Below are 14,108 nucleotides of genomic sequence, written 5' to 3'. Positions count from 1 at the left end.
AGTTCTTCTTTTTAAATTTAAGAGCTAACTCTTGTCAAAGCTTTCTTTACCTAGTCAATTGTCCAATTTTGTTCCGATTTCCGTAATTGTTCCAAAGACGAAAAAATATCTTTCTACAATATATCACATAAGTTTTCTTTCGCCCGCGATTTCATCCGCGTAAAAAGAAACCTATGTCTTCTGTAGTCTACATTAAATGTAAGCTACATTTCATAAAGATCGGTTTAGTAGTTAACACGTGAATAAACAAATATAATTAGTTTCGTATTCTAACTTTCTATATTTCTCGTTGTAATATTTCGCCTTGTCATTAAGCCTTGTGGTTATGAAAATCGGAATTAAAGATACTATTGATTGTAAAACAGAGTACCTACAGCCAGGGGCAGAAGACCTAGTTACCTGCTCAGTGCTCAGACTTATCTAATCCCGACTGTACAAACTTTGCAACCTGTCGTATTCATTAACAGTCTAGCTAACTTATCATAACTATCGAGATAAGGCCGGCTGATAACTGAGTTTCCATTTAGGTTAATTTCATTTTAGACATTAATTTCAGGCGTTTAGCTACGTTATCTTACTTTGGAGATGTTGAAATCATGAGGGCATTAAAATATATCTAGGAGTAAGAATTACACCTAAGTCAAATTATATTAGTAATAGACTAGAGGCCCGCCATATCCGTAGTATTTATAAATATAAACCTGCCACAGAAAACTCTTTCAAACATCTTAAACAGGAAAAACTAAATCCGACTACAACTTTCCGAGATTAGCGTATACATACAGATAGAGCAAATAGGAGGACTTAATTATATGTTGTTATGAGTAGTGATCGATATTAAATTTTAGAATTTCCTGGAGACCTTTTCCTTGAGAATTCCCAGGAATGAAAATATGTTAACCTTGAAAGTTAAAATTAATCGCTTTGCTAAATGGGTTCCCTATTTTGATGAAATTTAGTTTATTAGTGGGACAGAATGATATATTTCACATCCCGAACTAACTGTTTAGTAATATATTAAAATTTTATTTAATTTTACTGATCTCTTTAGCTACACAGTGGTTGAACTAAGAGTCTCCAGGCAATCTTAAGCAGCCAGTATGATAACGTAGGTCCGCTATACTTTGGGTTTTCTAAGTCAGTCGACCCTTTATTACAACGGGTTTTGCCTAAAAGATAATCTTTGTAGATACTCTATGAACTATGTATGTATATACATACATGTTATCACGTCTATATACCTTGCGGGGTAGAAGCAGCCAACAGTCTTGGCAAGACTGATAAGCCACGTTCAGCTGTTTGGCTTAATGATAAAATTGAGATTCATATAGTGACAGGTTGTTAGCCCGTCGCCTAAAAGAAAAATCCCAAGTTAATAAGCCTATTATTTAGTCGCCTTTTACAACATCCATGGGAAAGAGATGGAGTTGTCCTATTACACAAGGTATGCTATGTACGTATATTTTTTGCTTAAACACTTCATAATCATAGCATGGTACTCTTTCAAGGTGATTCATACAATGGTGTAGGTATATTACAAAGTATACATGTGTATAAAGTATATATATGTGTATACTCTTATCATATCTGACAATGTTATCATATCAATGGATATTACTAATGTTAGTCTCTGCCCACACATTTGAATAGAAGAACAGTTTATTCATTATACTTTAAATTGTATATAAAAACGTTATATTTAGTTTGATTGTTAGAATTATCAAAGTGCCTCGTTTCAGTATTCGCTATAATCTGACCATTACTACAATTCTATAGATTTCAAAAAAAAGAACATGTAATCATGACAAAAATGTTGTTAATAATTTGAGTAAATGATTTTCCTACGGACCGTATCCAATGTGACTTAGGTATAATGGAAAAATATGTTTGGTTTCATATTGATTAATTCAAAGATCTTAAAACCATGACGCAAAAATGGCTGCCTCTCGTTGCATCACAAAATAACCCTCAAAAGTATAAATTTTTATTTTTATGCTTGACGTGTATAGTGATTTTTATTTATTACGTTTATATAACGACTGACTTCAATGCATGCACACCTGCGGCGAACATAAGCGATCCAAAAATTTATTACATATTGCAATGGACTACAGGAGAAGTGTCGCCTTTCTATCATATGGGCAAAGGGCCAAGTAAGTTCGTACAACTCAATTGTCCTTACCAAAACTGTTTTGTCACTGACAACAGAACGTATTTACCTCATATCAAAGATTTTGATGCCATAGTTTTTAATGGCAATGACGTAATTAGAATGAATCAAGATCAATTACCTCAAGAGAGATCGTTGACACAAAAGTTTGTATTTGGAGCCACCGAGTCTGCCCCAAACAGAATGGCTTGTAAAGCCGTACTGGAGAAGTTTTTCAACTGGACTTGGACTTACAAACTGGACTCTGATGTGCGATGGTCATATATACTAATTTATAATTTGGATGGTGTTGAAGTTGGCCCGAAACCAAAGATGGAATGGCCTGAAGAAATGAAACCAATAGATGATGAAGAAACTAAAGCTGTATTGGACGGAAAGTCTAAAACTGCTGCCTGGTTTGTAACTCACTGTACCACTTTAGGAGGCAGAGAAGATTTTGTAAAAAAGCTAAAGCCAGAGCTATCAAAGTTAAATATAACGTTAGATGTGTACGGCAAGTGCGGTGATTTAGAGTGTCCAAGAAGTAAAGCCAATGAATGCTACGACATGTTGAAGAAAGACTATTATTTCTACTTTTCTTTTGAGAATTCTTTCGCGGAAGACTACGTCACGGAGAAACTACTTACCGCATTAAATAACTTTGCTGTTCCTGTTGTGTTTGGCGGGGCAGACTATTCTAGGTAGGTGCCAATTTTATTGAAGATTTATTTGTAATTTTGAAAAAAGAGGAAACGGGAGATGTCTGTAAGGATCGTAGAAAGTGTAAATCCATAGTTTCTGCGTACCCCTTTGGGAGACAGGTGTGATGGTATGAATGTATTTTGGGAAAGGGAAAAATAAAATCTTAATCACAGAACCTTATGAACCACGTTTCACGTTTACATTAAATAATCAAACAAAATTACTAACTGAATGAATCAGTACCAAATGTTATTATTATCGGTGTTCATTGAGAGTGTTCTTCTTTGATCCTTTCTGTAAATTAATGATCCATTGGCTATGGGGTTTATTGAGATATAGATATAAGTCTTATGTCTGTGCTTCAATAAAAACCAATGTCACTATATGTTTATATATTGCCGTAAGAAAGGAATCTTTTGTGAGCCTGACACCGACTTAATTTATATCCTTAGGTACTACTAGCTTTTGCCCGTTTCTCCACCCGCGTAAAAAGTACCTCCTAACTAAATTTCTTCTTATCGTATTATTAGCTGTGCCCGCGACTTCTTTCGCGTAAAATAGTTAGCCTAAAGCCTTCCTCGGTAAATGGTCTACTCAACGCAAAAAGAATTTTTCAATTCGAACCAGTAGTTCCTGAGATTAGCGCGTTCAAACAAACAAACTCTTCAGCTTTATAATATTAGTATAGATTTGGGGTCGGGTCTCCTAATTTGCGCCAGGTGTATCGGTATATCTGTTCTGGGTTGTCACACCGGGAAGTTGGGCTTGGTCGAGTTCTTTGTTAGTGCTTGACCACTTGACAAGGTCAATGGCGGGCGGCCTCGTCCTCTTTTAGCTTCTGGTAGGTTTAAGACGACTTGCACCAATGTACGCAATACAATTTTATGGAGATTGGTTCAGCTATTTTGATTGAAAGCCAGACAAATAAACACTGCATATTTACAATATTAGTATAAATACTCATAGATGTTCTGCATTAGCAATGATTTATCTCATACATACATATGATCACGTCTATATCCCTAGCGGGGTAGACAGAGCCACCAGTCTTGAAAAGACTGATAGGCCACGCTCAGCTGTTTGGCTTAGTGTTATAATCTTTATTATTATATTTATTATTTATCTCATGGTGGTTTAAACCTTTTCCTGATAACAAAATCATGCTGATTTTTCAATCAATCATACCTATTTACTTTCAGGTTTGTACCTCCAGGCAGTTACCTGAATGCTCGCGATCTTGGTCCAGAGAAACTAGCCATAACTATGAAGGAGATAATGGAAAACAAAACCAGATATTATGACTTCTTTCGATGGCGCAACCACTTCAGATACGAACAAGGGGAGAATGGGAGGGAAATTTGTAACATCTGCGCAGCACTGAATGATCGACAGAAAGCTCAGAATGTCGATATCCATGATCACTTTAGACAGTGGTGGAATCAGGGTTATAATAGTAAATGTAAAAATTGAGCATTTATGTTTTCATTAACTGAGCATAAAAAAAACTACTGTAACACTCAAACCATTTTCATAGAACAGAATTAATGCAAATTTGTGGTTTCAAATTTTTTCGCGGAATTCTTGTAAAAATTAGTAAAATAAATAGATTGGTTTGTTTTATTATTTTATAAGAATCTCCCGGTACACTTTGGTAGTTCTGTAAACATAAAAAAGACTTTTACATCAATGGGTCATACTTTAGTACAATAATATCCTACTTTGACGCAAACATAGTTGATTGTTATATCTATTCAATTAGTACCATTTAATATAACAGATAAGATTGTGTACTATAAATTAAAATACTTATTTTTACAAAATCCAAAAATCTACACCTACCAAAGATGTCGGTACTACTTAAAATAAGATCATAAAACAATTATTAACATTCTTTGATTAGTTTTCGCCGGTGCGAATTCGCATTTATACACATTCGGGTATATTTTCCATATACGGTTGCTATTTTCAAATCGCCTTCATAATTTAAAAGGTTTTCTTCATAATTTAATCGATGTCAAAAGAAGCAATATTTGGCGTAGAAATATACCTCAATGTATGATGCTGTTTTAGACTATAGAAAAAAATGTGTCTAGTCTAGTTGTTATAGCAAAACTACGAAAAAGTTTCAAACCACTTTTCTGTATAAATCACAAACTCTTTGACAATGATATTCCGACAAATATGTTATTGAATTTTGAAGCTAGTCTGTAAGTTTTACAATTAATTTCAAATTTTTGGATAAGTCTGCCGTTGTCTATTATTCTAAGTTATAAGTAAAGATTGTATTTTCTATGAAATATCTTTTATATAAAAATAAGCATATTTGCAGTAGTGGAATTGTATTTCTTTATTTTATTTTTTACTGATTTTGATATTATGTATAGTTCTTAAAATTAAAGAATTACATACAAGAAAGCATCTTGTCAGTACTTGATTAACGCTTACAAACTTTATTCGAAAGTTAATTTAAAGTAGCTAATTGTAGGTAGGGCAAAATAAGAATAAGGTTTTTCAAAATAGCCGAAACCATTGAAAAGATTGAACATTTCGCTTTTTGAAAATGGACAATAAAAATGACGAAATCCAAACAAAATGACGTAGAAATCCACTAATAAACAATGAACTAAAAAGGCCCACAGGAACAATGAGCTATCATAATAAGTGTGACCTACAGAGTGGTTATATTTTTAAAACTTCTCCTGGCGATAATCTCGATCACATCCCCACTTCTCTAGAGAGGCTCGAGGTGCGCCTTTTGAATAATTATTAGCACTATTGACTAGTTAAATTATGAAAGACAAGATAATGAAACCACACTTAAAAGTCACAAATATTATCGAACCAGCTATCAATACCTATATGCTACTCTTTGGTACCTATATTAGAGTGAAGTACCAAATCTAAAAATTCAAAAATATACCTAATTACTTTTAAAATCTCTAAATGCAGGCATTACTTTACAAGTTAAGGAATCAAAGTTTTGATATACCTAACAACTTGATAAGAATAACAACATTCTTAATAAGAAAAGTTGTGTAGATTCAACTCAACACTGCACACTACATACAGATGACGTCTGATCAATTTCGTTAGCAAAGTTTCAGATCGCCGACTCGATCCGTAGGGCTCGGTAATTCTGAATCAATACCAACGTTATAAGAAAACAAGATGCGATGTCTATATATATAAAACTCTTCCATTACTGTGTGACGGACTGGCAGAAAACGCATAGCACTAACTGCTGGCTCTAAAGACTTTAAATTTGATGTCGGTTTCTTATGTATTGGTATAGGGTGTAAAGGGTGCACCCTTTTTCCCGATATTCCTACGGGAATGAGAATAATAGGGATTTTGCGCAATACGCGGTTGGTGCTGTAGGCGTCCTCTAGTTACCTATATATCAGCAGCCATGCTACAGGGGCTGAAAAATACACGCAACTATTTTTACATCAAAATAAAACAAAAAACTGTTTTACGAAGAACAGAGTTAAACACCTATGCCTATTGCCGGCTTGAATTTTATTGCTTTCAAGGCAAGCAATTCAAATAGTCTTCAACCAAGCCTTAAAATTAAATTATTTTAAAGTTTATTGTTGCCATATCTAGTATCTGTATTATGTGGTAACCCTATCAATTTGCCACAGGGTTGGCGTGGTCGGGTTTTATCACGTTCGGGCAAGTTAAAATGTGATTATTCGCTTCAACAGCCTGAACTTTAATTTTGTTCCATTATAAAAAAGAAAATAAACAAATATGTTTTTACGAAGTACAAAAAACACTTGTAATTTCCCGCCTACGTGAATTTTGGAAAATACACACCTAGTACTAAGTAGGTAACTTTCATACCAAATTTCAAGTCTCTAAACCCAGCGATTTGGGCTGTACTTTGCCTACGAGTCAGTCAGTCAGTTAGTAACGGAAGAGTTTTATATACTCGCATATTAGTTTGTTTAATTTTATTTACTGAATTATTTCGTTTATTTCCCCTTAGCGGCAGATATTCCCTATGAGTGTAGGGGACTATACTTTCCAAAGGAACATAATATTATTGTATATAGCAAAATGTCAGCTTCCTTCGCCCCGTATATTGGCTGTTTGTTGTCTGTCAGTGACTTCGTCATATAAATATATTATCGGTAATTATAGTATTGTCCGTCTTTCTAGTGAAAACCATTAAACCGATCTATATGAAATTTTGCTTACATTTAAGTACTCAGTGTGGAGAATGGAGAATGAAATAGGGTATTTTTCACGCGGGCGGAGCCGCAGGCTAAACTGAGTCAACCCTTAAGTAGTTCTACAGTTATTTTATGCAAAAATAACTCAACAATATGAACATCTAAAACCTGCCAATCAAAATCAGTTCATTTTTATTCCGAGACGTTATTATTCAGAGATCAGCATTCAGAGATACCAATTAAACCTACAAAGTTTATTTAAGTAAATTTTAAAACACCACAATATTGTGACTTAGCAACTATCGGACGTTAAATTGGCTGAATGCACGTGCAGCAGAAACCCCACGGAGATCATATAAAACCAATAACACGTAATGGAGTAGCGCCCAGCAGCACCGTAATATGATAACTATAAAGGAATTATACTGGCGAACTGTGACCAAAGTGAGCTGTGAGAGCGTCAGAGTGATACAGGAATTCGAATTAAATCTTATCAAGTTGACCTGAAAAGCAACTATACTCATACAGGTATTGTGACTTAAGCGACCTGTGAGGGCGTCGATGACAGAGTTGCTTAGGTATCCCACTTGTAAGAGTGGAACTTGGTTCGAACCTACCTGTGTCTGCCAATAAATATTTTTATAAATTACATACGACGAATTGAATAATATTCTATGTCTCATCTGTGTAGAAAAACTAAAAAAAACTAAGTTTAGCAGAGCTATGGAGTTTTTTATATTCTTGGATTCTGAAGGCAGACCCTAAGTCATGCAGACAAAATTAAGGAATAATATGCTATAGCATCAAATTTATTTATTTATTTAAACTTCATGCACGTAAAATGCACAACAGGTGGACTTAATGCCACAAGGCATTTTCTGCCAGTCGAACCAAAAACAATATTAAATTCACTCCAACAGATATTAATTGGGTTCCACGTGTACCAGCAACAAGAAAACAAAACCAATAAACCGCAATGAAGCTTCATAATATAATAAACCCCTAATGATATTACAGAAATGATATTTACATCTACAGTCCATTTCTTTGGGTACGGAAAATAAAGGTAAAAAATTTTGATGCCTCTTTTTGTTAAAAATCATTCTAAATTGTTTTTTGAAGCCATGCAAAGAAAAAGCAAAATGAAATTGCAAATGTCTTAATTTACTGTTAATTTAATTAATAAAAAGAAATAAAAAAGAGTTGTGTCTTTTGTCCGTATCAAAGTAAGCGCGGATCTTAAAAGTTTCCTTTCAAGATTGAATTAACTCTGACTTACGATACTATTGAACTCTCAATTGCTTAGTTTTTCCTCTAAGCCACAAATGTTTTTGTTAAGCCAGTATTCCTTTAGAATATCAATTTACCTTTCAGTTGTAAGTCTTAATTTAGTTTCTCTCGGCAATTATGGTGCCTGCTTTAGTTAGGCTAGTCTATACTTCGCTGGGCTCATGTCTGTATGGTTATTTTAAGAAATCTTAACTAGTTTATCAAGCAGAAAAAATAAAAATGAACTTTTCCAAATTGATCACATAACAATATATTTTTTTAACAAACCTAGTTTTCAGTTATATGGCATTAATAAGTTAGTTCAGCTTATTTCATTCCAAGTTTCTCACTAATTTATGAACACAGATTAACAGTGGTGGCCATTTCACCTCTTCCTATTGATGTCAAATAAAGTCAAGTAATATTTACATTTCATTCTTCTTTTGTTCTGTCTGATAGCAACGAAAACATAGCGTGTGCCTGCTTTTCTTCTTGCGCTGTTGTAAATGTTAATTTAAGGGTTTGCGATAGATATATGTACATACATACATTTAATCCTTCAGCTGAATGTGACATTCAAGTCTCATGGCTTCGAACCACTATATCTGTTATGTAAAAAAGACATATCTGATAATATTCAATGTGCCGAATATCCTCTATGCAGGTCAAATAGACAGCAAATACTATGTTAAATAAACACAGGCTGGTGTATTATGTTTACGTGCAAACATTTTGTACTCAAACCCGTAGTATTTTATTTATAGAAGCACACCAATAGTATGTAAACATACAACATTCAAATACAAATTTTAGTTCTAAAGTCAATAGCAAGAGCAGGTATGAATAACGCTTAATATCGATCAATTTACCTAAACGGATGTATTATACGAGTATGACGGTGATTTTCATAAACCTGGGTCACTAATAGTATTGCGAAAATTAATAAAGAAAAGATCTGGGGATTTTTTTTAAATTAGGTAGGATACCGACTTATTATATCAACACACAACCGTGAATCCAGAAATTTTAAAATTTGGCACGTACCTTAGGTACATCAATGTTGTAGATTGATCACAAAGGGAGGATTTTTACCGAAATTCCGGCAAAAGTTAAATTTACCGTTTCACGCGGACGGAGCTGCAGGCGTTCTATTTTTTTATGATTATTTTTAAAGTACTCATCACTAGCCTCTTTACAAAGTTAACGTCTGAACCAGTTTTAAAAATACTTTTTCTAGACCGCCGCAGACACCTCCATAATAGCCTGCTCTTAACGCCGACAGCGCATCTTCCGGTGACTAAAATTGTATTTCTCAGAGCAGAGTTTTATTTAAGGAATTGAAATAAGTTACACGGATATAGGTCTGGCTATGAGAAGGGTTCAGGAGTTTGATCGGTATGCTGTCCAGGAAATCCTTTCTAAAAAATAAAAATATTTATTTTATAGTATAAAGTATGTATGTTAAAATTGTTTATATTAATGTTCGTGAGTAAGCGCCAAGGTCAATAAAACTTTACATTTTAGGTACTATACTGGATAGTTTCATCCTGGAAAAATAATGTATAATAATAATAAACATAACATTCCTCACAATGTGGGGCTGAAAGTCGAATATTACAGAATGAGAGCAAAGCTATGTGAAAAAGATAGTTTCATATATCACTATAATACAAGAGATATATTATGATATATATATATATATATATATATATATCACTAAGGAAGAGTGATATAAATAAAAGTGATTCGAAGTCAGTAAGTACATAATGTTGGCATTTACGCTCTTCACTCAGCTTAGGCGTTAGGAAAACAAAAACTTAGTTCTGAAACACACAGTTATATAAACTACTGAGGATAAAGTTTAAACAGAATACTGATTCAATAATACCTAGTTATTATTTATCTCTAATATTATTATTATGAGCCCGCAACTTCACAAACAATTTTTCGCATTTCGGTGGGAGTTTTGAAAATACTTTTGCATTTTCATACATTTTTACAAAATACGCACCAAATTTTAAAGAAAGCTTTACCCAATTATTTTCTGTATGCTAACCGTCACTTACTCATTTTTAAATTTAAATTAACATGTCGGTATGTAGTCTCTTAGTATTGTATTCTTTCTAATATGAAAGCTAATTAAAATTCATCCACTTTCAAAGAAGTATTAAGTGCAAAGCTCACAGTGGCCAATTATAATAATCTGTATTCTATTCAAAGTCAAAAGAAAAGTTTTATAGATGTTATAAATTAATGACGATCCCAATTATACTTTTATGAAAATAGGAGTATTCTGATATGATGAATAGAAAATAAAAGAAAAGATAAAACTTGTTTTTCAGTTGGGGTCTACGGTTTCGTAGCGTCGTAGCAGTCTCGTAGCCGTAGCCAGTCATTGCTACGAGACGACGCAACTAGGACGCGTCTACGCGCTACGAAACATTTACGCGACGCGAATTAAAACTTTTGTAACTTGATTATACTAATTTAGCCTAAAAACTTAAATAGAAGTGAGTTGTGTTATTTGCATATAATAAAAATGTTTATTTTGTCCAAACGGAAATAAACAAACTTTCGTAAAGGGAGTGAAAAGTAGAAATAAAATGACCAAAAAGTTCTTTATTGTGTTTGCGAAAGGAAAATTACTTTGAGTGGTTTTATATCCGCAAAATGCTTTCATAATTTACATAAATAATTTTTTTCTTATTTGGGAAAATGATCTTAAATTCTTACGAGTATGAGGAGAGCGAGATGAGTACACTGGAGGTGGACAAGTTGTTTTGGGATTATTTTGACGTGACTACTGAGGGGTATAACAATTTGAGTGTTGGTTTGAGTGAGACTTTGCCTCGTGACCAGGGGCCGGTGTTGGCTACATATGGGGTTTTGTTAGCTATCGGTGGTCTCGGGAACCTAGCCGTGCTGGTGACCTTGGCTAGGACCAGGCGAAGAAAGTCAAGAGTTGACTTATTGATGACGCATTTGGCATTGGCTGATGTGTGCGTTACTTGTGGCGTCATTCCTTTAGAGGTAAGTCTGAATATTGAGCATACAAATCCACAATGATATGCAGTATACAGTCATAACGTCTAATTTATGATAAAGAGGCGTACGAAGTTGGTAGTCATCATATTGAAAACGTCCCATCGGAAGATTTTAAGCGCGAAGGTGTACCACATCGATGGTACGCTACATCAAATTGGCCTGCCAAACCGATAGCCCACCATATCGATGGTGATGGTGACTTTAATTTCTAGTGACTCTTACTCATAAATCTTATGTGATCTTATCATCTTACACATTGAGTAAAGTCGCAGTGAATTAATATAGAAATTGTAAATTAAACATTGGTTCAGTTTACATAATTTATATGATAGGTACAGGTGTAACTTCGTCGCAATTTTTTTTACCAAACTATTTACAGGGGCGTTCTTTTAGTTTCAAGTTTTTAACAAAAACATAAATCTAAAACGAAATTGTGCAATATATTTTTTTCTGCCTACTCAAAAAGCGGCATGTGTAAAAAATGAAACGTTTAAGAAATGTGAAAATCGAATCAATTAAATTTGGTTCTGAGCACACGAACCTTTGCGACACAACGCAGCCAATCTCATAGAAAAACAAAAGACTGTGCGTTATTATAAAAGATAATAAGCTTCTGGGAACATTCGGGAACAAGGGTAATTAAACGGAAACTGTTCTTATAGGGGTATCGATCTTCTGTAGGTAATAGATAAAATGAAAGATAAAAATACGCTGTAAATACCAGCAGTTATTAATGTACTTACCCTTTTATCACACTTTTAAAGATAGTCTTTGTTAAGTGAATATTATTTTTTAGCAAATTAGCACATTGAATATTAGCACATTAATTTAATGTTATAACACAACCTATTAAGAAACTGATTGATAGACTGACTTATCTACGTCAAACCTAGAACCTAGGTCTAGAGAACTGAAATTTGGCATGTATGTAGTTCCTCATGTGGTCTAGGGGTGTGAACTAAAAGAGAATTTCCCAATTTGACCGTGGTAACGGAAATTAACGGGTGTTTTCTTAACGTGGGCGGAACCGCATACGACTTCTAATTTATATATGGCAGACTAGAGGGCAGGAACTGTCATAACAGTTTTTACCTTTTACCTAGGCAAATAACCCTAATCATGCTATTTTGGCTACATTACCGTGACAGTCTCTTATCTTTTACTGTAATAGAAGTTTACTAGAAATTCTGACATGGAAATTCAATTTTCCGCAAATTAAATTATCATCTGTAAAACTAAAATATAGAGAGATTTAAGTTGCTCGAATATTTAGAAAAATCTTTATTTTTGAGCTACATTTTAGCTTTCAACAACAAAAATTGTGTAAGAGCTACGCCTCAAATGCTACGCTCCATTACCTGCTGCCTAGTTTTCAATTTCAAATACTTAATATTTTCCAAGCGAACATATTTTTAAGGTACCTAGTACTAGTACCTAAAAATATGTACGGAAAAGACTTATGTAGTAAGCCACTAAGTTCCTTCTTTTGCCACGTTTGTTTTTGTTATCGTAAATTCATATTTACGATAGCAAAAACAATCTTTAGAAGCAAACACAGGAACTAAATACGTTATTCTCATATATAAACACGAATGAGTCATAAAATATCACAAAATGATTATCAGTCATCGCGAAAATATACTTATTGAAACTATTGTTCCTAAAAAATTTATAAGTATAAGGACTGTAAAATTGGGTATTTTTAGTGTGACTTTGGTGAAAATCTGTATTTAAAAGAATTTATGTGGTTAACATAACTATAAGTACATAGTGCGAACTGACTAAGCCACGTGAAATAGCTAGTGGGCATATAACAATATTCATATAAATATTGAAGACCCATTTTCACGAATTCAATAGGAACCTAAATCAATCTTATTTTTATAGGTCCCTATAATAACGATTTCAGGAACCGTCTAGGATTATGTTTCTTTTAGAACCAATTCATGTTTATTTAATGTTAATTTTCCTTTGTTATATTGGACTCATCGAATTTTTTCACTTTAGTTCTTCAATGGTTTATTTACTAGTTTTTCTCTGTAATTTGTTTAGACCCTTAAATAAAACTTTAGCTTGAATAAAGTTTTATTTAAGGGTCTAGCAAATAACAAGCATTTATTTTTTATTAGGGTCATAAAATCTTCCTTACTCATAGTACGAAATCATGAAGCTTCGTCGCCTAGCGTGTCAATTAAAACGAATTATTAATAGGACTAGGACGTACGGACATGGCTCGAATATCGTGTAAAAATCAGATATTTCATGTCAGGAAGTAATTTTTTGGTCTGCTGGTCACTATTTCAGAATATGACCTGTGGTGACGTGTTTTTTTAGAGGTCACTCTGTGTGCTTATCCCTGTGGGATTTGAGCATGATTTTATATATGTACGTTTGTATGTTAACCTGTTTGGTTCTTTATTTGCTATCTTTTAATCGTGTGGATTAAGACAGGATAAAGTGGAACCACACCATATTTGTGAATGTCAATAAAAAGATAATTAAAAATTATGTGCTTTTGTTGAAAGAAACTCCTTTTTACTTCTTCTCACTAAATATGTGTGCAAAATTTTATGAAGATCGATTCAGTGACTTTGCCATGAACGACGGATAATAAATACACAAACACACTTTCTAATTTATAATATTTATATAAAATTTGTAGTATGGCTACTAGAAGTGTCCCTTTAGAGGGAGGAGCTTGGAGTACTTAGCTGAAATGGAGCTGGCTGAGAATGGAATGAAATTGGGATCACGCTTCTATTCTA

At 33.6% G+C, this 14,108-nt stretch overlaps 2 protein-coding genes across 2 annotated transcripts in view; both read left to right on the top strand.

Annotated features, from left to right (window-relative positions):
• The first annotated feature begins 1,600 nt into the window (after positions 1 to 1,600).
• Positions 1,601 to 5,266, top strand: LOC106129608 (alpha-(1,3)-fucosyltransferase C). Its single transcript, XM_013328209.2, has 2 exons — positions 1,601 to 2,850; positions 4,051 to 5,266. The coding sequence occupies exons 1-2, from the start codon at positions 1,925 to 1,927 to the stop codon at positions 4,319 to 4,321; spliced, it is 1,197 nt and encodes a 398-aa protein (XP_013183663.2). The 5' UTR covers positions 1,601 to 1,924; the 3' UTR covers positions 4,322 to 5,266.
• A 5,747-nt stretch (positions 5,267 to 11,013) lies between these two features.
• The window catches only part of LOC106129625 (adipokinetic hormone/corazonin-related peptide receptor variant I), an 88,091-nt gene continuing 84,996 nt past the window's right edge, over positions 11,014 to 14,108 (top strand). Inside the window, exon 1 of the mRNA XM_013328227.2 lies at positions 11,014 to 11,328. Within this exon, the coding sequence (XP_013183681.1) occupies positions 11,014 to 11,328 (315 nt within the window). The remainder of the gene's footprint in view (positions 11,329 to 14,108) is intronic.

This window comes from Amyelois transitella, chromosome 16, assembly GCF_032362555.1.
Source record: "Amyelois transitella isolate CPQ chromosome 16, ilAmyTran1.1, whole genome shotgun sequence".
Taxonomy (NCBI): domain Eukaryota; kingdom Metazoa; phylum Arthropoda; class Insecta; order Lepidoptera; family Pyralidae; genus Amyelois; species Amyelois transitella.
Note: the sequence above shows the minus strand (reverse complement) of the source record. Positions and strands in the feature narration are given on the sequence as shown.

Bases quoted from the DNA above. Each gene is read 5' to 3' on its own strand.
- LOC106129608 (XM_013328209.2), top strand. From the start codon at position 1,925: ATGACGCAAAAATGGCTGCCTCTCGTTGCATCACAAAATAACCCTCAA. The intron at 2,851-4,050 runs GTAGGTGCCAAT...ATTTACTTTCAG, and splicing joins GGCGGGGCAGACTATTCTAG to GTTTGTACCTCCAGGCAGTT.